Source organism: Mizuhopecten yessoensis, unplaced genomic scaffold (genome assembly GCF_002113885.1).
Source record: "Mizuhopecten yessoensis strain PY_sf001 unplaced genomic scaffold, ASM211388v2 scaffold10743, whole genome shotgun sequence".
Taxonomy (NCBI): Eukaryota; Metazoa; Mollusca; class Bivalvia; order Pectinida; family Pectinidae; genus Mizuhopecten; species Mizuhopecten yessoensis.
The window spans coordinates 86049-94363 of NW_018408699.1; the positions used below are offsets into that span (position 1 = coordinate 86049).

General features: G+C 36.7%; 1 protein-coding gene across 1 annotated transcript in view; it reads left to right on the forward strand.

Moving 5' to 3' along the window:
* The window catches only part of LOC110462057 (neuroendocrine convertase 2-like), a 42721-nt gene extending 39891 nt beyond the window's left edge, over positions 1–2830 (forward strand). The window contains exon 13 of the mRNA XM_021515837.1: positions 673–2830. Within this exon, the coding sequence (XP_021371512.1) occupies positions 673–958 (286 nt within the window). The 3' untranslated portion in view covers positions 959–2830. The remainder of the gene's footprint in view (positions 1–672) is intronic.
* Positions 2831–8315: the final 5485 nt, after the last annotated feature.

An 8315-nucleotide genomic window follows, 5' to 3' on the forward strand; every position in this document is an offset into this window, starting at 1 on the left:
CCCGTACACTATATAGTGTAGGCGTTTACCAGGTACACTATATAATGTAGGAGTTTACCCAGTACACTATATATTGTAGTAGTTTACCCAGTACAGTATATAATGTAGGAGTTTACCCAGTACACTATATAGTGTAGGAGTTTACCAGGTGCACTATATATTGTAGTAGTTTACCCAGTACACTATATAATGTAGTAGTTTACCCAGTACACTATATATTGTAGTAGTTTACCCAGTATACTATATATTGTAGTAGTTTACCCAGTACAGTATATATTATAGTAGTTTACCCAGTACACTATATAATGTAGTAGTTTACCCAGTACACTATATATTGTAGTAGTTTACCCAGTACACTATATATTATAGTAGTTTACCCAGTACACTATAAAATGTAGTAGTTTACCCACTACACTATATATAGTAGTAGTTTACCTAGTATACTATATATTGTAGTAGTTTACCCAGTACACTATATATTATAGTAGTTTACCCAGTACACTATATAATGTAGTAGTTTACCCAGTACACTATATATAGTAGTAGTTTACCTAGTACACTATATATTGTAGTAGTTTACCCAGTACACTATATAGCGTAGGAGTTTACCCAGTACACTATATAATGTAGGAATTTACCCAGTACACTATATAATGATGTTTTATCACACAGCTCGATGATACTCAGCCAGAGACCTAACGATGATGACCACAAGAATGGTTTCACTCGCTGGCCCTTCATGACTACCCACACCTGGGCCGAAAACCCTCATGGACGCTGGAAGCTCGAAATCACACTGGTTCCCGGCAAGAACACCAATGTGGACACGGGAACGTTCTTTGAGTGGACACTTATTTTCCACGGAACTCGCAGCGCCCCCTACAAAAACCAGGTTGAGGATGAGATGAATCACGGGAAGTTGTTCAAGGTCAAAAGAATTCACCAGCAGAAAGCCTGAGGATCGTGCCACAACAAAGGCACAAAGCTCATCAATAAAGTTAAATTCTAAAAGTATTATAATAAATTTTCAAAACTTTTCTTTAAAAAATGTAAAATATAATAAAAATATTCTAAATTATAATTTAATATAAGCAATTGAACTTTGATGAATAATGGGGGTTTTCCCCCATTCGGAATTAATGTAAAAGCATTATAATTTTGAATCAAATGATTGAATATTAATATATTAAAGAAAAATATGGATGATATTTAAAAAAAAAGAAATAACAAAACTATTTCTTTTTCATACACTAAGCACTTATTGGTTCTCGAAGCAACTAGAATGGATATATATATTTTTATATAAATTGTGTAAAGTATGCAATTATTTTGAAAGTTATATTAAAAAGATTGAATCGCTTCGAGAACCAATATTTGCTTAGTGACGTCATAAATGACGTTATATGGATATGCATTCCAGAATGAAATTTCCTTTGATTTCAATCGATGGAAAATGATAGGAAGCGCATCCTAACGTAACAAATGTTTACACGTCGACAAGATTAAGATTTGTACCGAGACACCGTATCTAATAGCGACGAAATTTAAATACCGAAAACACGAATAAATAATCTGCCAGTGCATTTTTGCAGTCTTCCACACCACTTACGTCAGACTTCCTTTGTAGCATGGGTGGCTATCTGGACATACTCATTATAGGGCGGGTTCCATGTCTTCTGTGGTTTGGTACGAGTGTACTACTGTAAACAAGGAGACAAGCATTAATCCATTAGTTGGTACACTTGAGTAGTATTTTTATGGCTTTTCGGTACACTACGGTAGTTATTGTTATGGCTTTTCGGTACACTACGGTAGTTATTGTTATAGCTTTTAGGTACACTACGGTAGTTATTGTTTAGACTAATCGGGTACACTGAGGTAGATATTGTTTCGATTATTCGGTACACTACGGTAGTTATTTACGGTAGTTATTGTTTAGACTATTTGGTACACTACGGTAGTTATTGTTTAGACTATTAGGTACACTACGATAGTTATTGTTTAGACTATTCGGTACACTACGGTAGTTATTGTTTAGACTATTCGGTACACCACAAACTTTATTGTTAAGACTTTTCGGAACACCAAGGTGTTTATTGTTAAAACTATTCGGTATATACGGCAGTTATTGTTTACGCCAGCTCATGTATCCAGGTTGTGGCCCTGTGATTTCACGTCTGTTATAGGCACTCGTACTGTCTGATGCATGGTGAATTTCTCCTGTACAAATTTTCCGTTATCTATAAATATTTCCCGTACAAATAGTTTATAAATAGGGCTATAATTCATCATGATCTTCCATTCCTGTTAGTAAACTAAACGCTAATTTATCATGATCGTGTAGCTGTTATATCCACGGCTTACATCGTGTAGCTAACATAATCACATCACCATGACGTCACGACCAATGTTCACGTCAATGAGACAGTATTTGTGACAGACGACAGGGCCGCAACCATGCAAACGATCTGTCCTTGGTGAACGGGGTTCAGCATGACAAAGGACTTGCATTTTCATTTCAGTAGATTTAGACTGTGGTTTCGAAATGAAATTCGCAAATTTGCAATAGTACAATAATCACTGAGATTGACGTAATTAATTACAAATCTGATACATAAATAATTCAGTAAGACAGGCGCCACCTAAGTTATCCTCACCCCTCACAGATCGAAGTCAGGGGTTGGCATGATTCGGGTGGCTGAAGTACACAGCGTAACGTCAACGACATGCTTACCTAAGTAATGCTTAAGTTGCAAGCAGAAGAACATTTAGTTTAGTGCAATGTTTAGTATTAAAAAGAGAAAAATCCTTACTAAGATAAGTCCCTTACCTGACAACTTTGTAGGGACATGTATGATTACATATTAAGATAGATAAGACCCTTACCTGACAGCTTTGTAGGGACATGTATGATTCCATACTCGGGTAGATAAGTCCCTTACCTGACAACTTTGTAGGGACATGTATGATTACATACCCGGATATATAAGTCCCTTACCTGACAACTTTGTAGGGACATGTATGATTACATACTAAGATAGATAAGACCCTTACCTGACAACTTTGTAGGGACATGTATGATTCCATACTAAGGTAGATAAGTCCCTTACCTGACAGCTTTGTAGGGACATGTATCATTCCATACTAAGGTAGATAAGTCCCTTACCTGACAGCTTTGTAGGGACATGTATCATTCCATACTAAGGTAGATAAGTCCCTTACCTGACAGCTTTGTAGGGACATGTATCATTCCATACTAAGGTAGATAAGTCCCTTACCTGACAGCTTTGTAGGGACATGTATCATTCCATACTAAGGTAGATAAGTCCCTTACCTGACAGCTTTGTAGGGACATGTATCATTCCATACTAAGGTAGATAAGTCCCTTACCTGACAGCTTTGTAGGGACATGTATCATTCCATACTAAGGTAGATAAGCCCTTACCTGACAACTTTGTAGGGACATGTATGATTACATACTAAGGTAGATAAGTCCCTTACCTGACAACTTTGTAGGGACATGTATGATTCAATACTAAGGTAGATAGGTCCCTTACCTGACAACTTTGTAGGGACATGTATGATTCCATACCCGGGTAGATAAGTCACTTACCTGACAACTTTGTAGGGACATGTATGATTCCATACTAAGGTAGATAAGTCCCTTACCTGACAACTTTGTAGGGACATGTATGATTCAATACTCGGGTAGATAAGTCCCTTACCTGACAACCTTGTAGGGATATGTATGATTCCATACTCGGGTAGATAAGTCCCTTACCTGACAACTGTGTAGGGACATGCATGATTCCATACTAAGGTAGATAAGTCCCTTACCTGAAAACTTTGTAGGGACATGTATGATTCAATACTCGGGAAGATAAGTCCCTTACCTGACAACCTTGTAGGGACATGTATGATTCCATACTAAGGTAGATAAGTCCCTTACCCGACAACTTTGTAGGGACATGTATGATTCCATACCCGGGTAGATAAGTCACTTACCTGACAACTTTGTAGGGACATGTATGAATCCATACTCGGGTAGATAAGTCACTTACCTGACAACTTTGTAGGGACATGTATGATTCCATACTCGGGTAGATAAGTCACTTACCTGACAACTTTGTAGGGACATGTATGATTCCATACTAGGGTAGATAGGTCCCTTACCTGACAACTTTGTAGGGACATGCATGATTCCATACTAAGGTAGATAAGTCCCTTACCTGACAACTTTGTAGTGACATGTATGATTCTATTACAGAGGTCTCTTACTTGACCTTGATCCTGGTGAAGGCTCCAGGCTTAACGAGAAGGTTCACAACTTACAAATCATTGGCTGTCTTAGTTCATTATCGTTATCTTCATATTCATCGACATCATTTGTTAACCCATGAAAACTTGAAAAAGGTTAACTTGTATTGGCTTTTTCTCAAATTCCCTTTAGTAATACTCGATACTATATTCTGTGAACTGTTGTAGTTCAAATTGAAAAAAAACACAATAAAAAGTAAAGCTGAATAAGTTTCGTTAGTTCAAGAATCGCAAAATAGTTCTAGTCTGCAGACGAATCCTAGGTCATTCTTTACCAATCTCTTAATACGATGGATAATTTGGCTCTATCCACCAGACCGATACTATAAATAGATGTTCGGGACAGAACTTCCTGTGTTCTCCAATATAACAATACATTATGTGATATCCTATTTATCTCGCATTTCATTGTCGATATAATGTTTTCTGTTGTTCTGTTTTGTGATGAAATTTCAGATAAAATTAATTTAGTTACACAGCTATAATGCAGTAAAAGTTGAATGATATCACCACGGTTTAGTGGGCTGTAGATACCCCGTTTCTACTTGTGTCATAATGTGAGTTTGCCTACAAATAATTTAAGTAAAATAATACATACACTGGTTCCATACCTGTACTGGTATTACTTTGAAACATTTCCTCTGTTTCTAAGCATTCAAAAGCACTAATGTCCTGAGCCGACGGCTGTTGACATTAGTTCTGTTGGTGGGTCGAAACGCCAAGGTAACACATTTTTGACTATTGCTGTCAAAAGCATGAAATCATTGTTTTATTACCTGAATTGGGTCATTTCTATCTCACAGCCTGAAGGAAACATCGAGTCCATGCCCTTGAAATCCAAGCACTATTAATATCAAATATTCTGGTGGTTTGAAGATGTTTTGGACGTCCTCTGGAAAGCGTTAACCTTTAAATATTACTCTGTTGAAGGGCGTAGATAAAAGATTCAAAAAAGTCGTAATTCATTTAAAAAAATAAACAGAATACCTTCCATTAGGCGTCGCTGTCACTTCAACTAAACCCAAACAGTTGATAAAAACCACAACGTGGACTTCCTTACCAACATCAGATGATAGACAATGCGTTATGTACAAAAGGGGTTGATGTGTGTGAGATACCACATTTCACTAGTGTTTGACATTTCTATTGCATTATAACAGTGTAAAACATTGTTATCATATTTAGTGTTGAACTGGGATTCAGAAATGGCTACATTTGACTCGGTCAACATTCTGTTTTTATTGAGCATTTGAATCGTATTTTCAAATTTGTTAACTGTGATTTAGATAAATACTTCAAATAAACTTTTAGAATTATTATATTTATAAATATAATCGGTGTCTGATTAACCTGCACATTAATCGAAAGCGACGTTTCTTTTTTTTAATTATTTTTTTTGTAAATTATGAAATCGGTGCTTTGATCTAAAACCGCCATTCAGATATAATAATTCAAATGGATAAAACTAAAATAAGTGATGGAAAAGCGTATTAGATTATATTTTTGTTGATTAATTTGACAATATCCCAACTGTTGTAATGTTATGTTGCAAATAAAGTTCGGCCAAAATTTCTCTGCTTTGTGTTTTGTTTTTGGTAAGCATACTGCCACATTATATATACCGTGTGTGTAACTTGTTCTGAGCTAGCATACTGCCACATTATATATACCGTGAGTGTTACTTGTTCTGAGCTAGCATACTGCCAAATTATATATACCGTGTGTGTTACTTGCTCTGAGCTACATGTAGCATATTGCCACATTATATATACCGTGTGTGTAACTTGTTCTGAGCTAGCATGCTGCCACAATATATACCGTGTGTGTAGCTTGTTCTGAGCTAGCATGCTGCCACATTATATATCTCCTGTGTGTAACTTGTTCGGAGCTAGCATACTGCCACAGTATATACACCGAGTAGTTTACCCAGTACACTATATAATGTAGTAGTTTACCCAGTACACTATATAGTGTAGGAGTTTACCCAGTACACTATATAATGTAGGAATTTACCCAGTACACTATATAATGTAGTAGTTTACCCAGTACACTATATAATGTAGGAATTTACCCAGTACACTATATAATGTAGTAGTTTACCCAGTACACTATATAGTGTAGGAGTTTACCCAGTACACTATATAATGTAGGAATTTACCCAGTACACTATATAGTGTAGGAGTTTACCCAGTACACTATATAATGTAGTAGTTTACCCAGTACACTATATAATGTAGGAATTTACCCAGTACACTATATAATGTAGGAATTTACCCAGTACACTATATAGAGGAGGAGGTTACCCAGTACACTATATAATGTAGTAGTTTACCCAGTACACTATATAATGTAGGAATTTACCCAGTACACTATATAATGTAGGAATTTACCCAGTACACTATATAATGTAGTAGTTTACCCAGTACACTATATAATGTAGGAATTTACCCAGTACACTATATAATGTAGTAGTTTACCCAGTACACTATATAGTGTAGGAGTTTACCCAGTACACTATATAATGTAGGAATTTACCCAGTACACTATATAGTGTACTGGGTAAACTACTCGGTGTATATACTGTGGCAGTATGTTAGCTCCGAACAAGTAACACTCATGGTGTATATACTGTGACAGTATGCTAGCTCCGAACAAGTTACACACTCGGTATATATAATGTGGGAGAATGCTATCTCAGAAAAAGACACACACACGGTATATCTAATGTGGCAGTATGTTAGCTCCGAACAAGTAACACTCGCGGTATAATGTGGCAGTATTATAGCTGAGAACAAGTTACACACGCGGGATATATAATGTGCCAGTATGCTAGCTCACAACAAGTAACACAGACGGTATATTTAATGTGGCAGTATGGTAGCTCAGAACAAGCTACGCACACGGTATATCTAAAGTGGCAGTCTGCTAGCTCAGAACATGTAACACTCACGGTATAATGTGGCAGTATGCTTGTTCTGAGCTAGCATACTGCCACTTTAGATATACCGTGTGTGTAGCTTGTTCTGAGCTAGCATACTGCCACATTATATATCTCGTGTGTGTAACTTGTTCGGAGCTAGCATACTGCCACAGTATATACACCGTGAGCGTTACTTGTTCTGAGTTAGCATACTGCCACATTATATATCTCGTGTGCGTAACTTGTTCGGAGCTAGCATACTGCCGCAGTATATACACCGTGAGTGTTACTTGTTCTGAGTTAGCATACTGCCACATTATATATACCGTGTGTGTAACTTGTTCTGAGCTAGCATACTACCACATTATATATACCGCGTATGTAACGTGTTCTGAGCTAGCATTCTGCCACATTATACCGAGTGTGTTACTGGTTTTGAGCTAGCATACTGACACATTATATATACCGTGAGTGTTACTTGTTCTGAGCTAGCATACTGCCACATTATATATACAGTGTGTGTTACTTGTTCTGAGCTAGCATAATGCCACATTATACCGTGTTTGTTACTTGCTCTGAGCTAGCATACTGCTACATTATACCGTGTTTGTTGCTTGCTCTGAGCTAGCATACTGTCAAAGTATCCCGTATTTTTGTTACATGTTCAGATTTAGCTTCTGTCAAAAAAACTGTTATTGGTTGAGACCTGTACACTTAAGACGTGCCCCATGATTGTGTCTTGCCCTTGGTTTGGATAACGACAAAGTGTCCTGTGTTTGTTACTTGCTTTGAGCTTGCATACTGCCAAAGTGCCAATAGTTTGTTACTGACTGTTGTTTATTTTAACTAGCTCATCTCAGTTTGTTTAAAAATCGGGTCTATTGATTCTTTTTAATGAGAGTTTAGGTTAACTGCCGGTGATTAGTACATCTGTAGCTCTGTTCTCTGTAATTCGAACTAGAACGATAACCGTAGATGTGAAGACTGGCAGTTAGGGGAGCTCGATATACTTATTGAAAAAAATCATGATTAAATTTATAGACACTTTGCTTAAATCATTTTTGTATGATAAATTGTG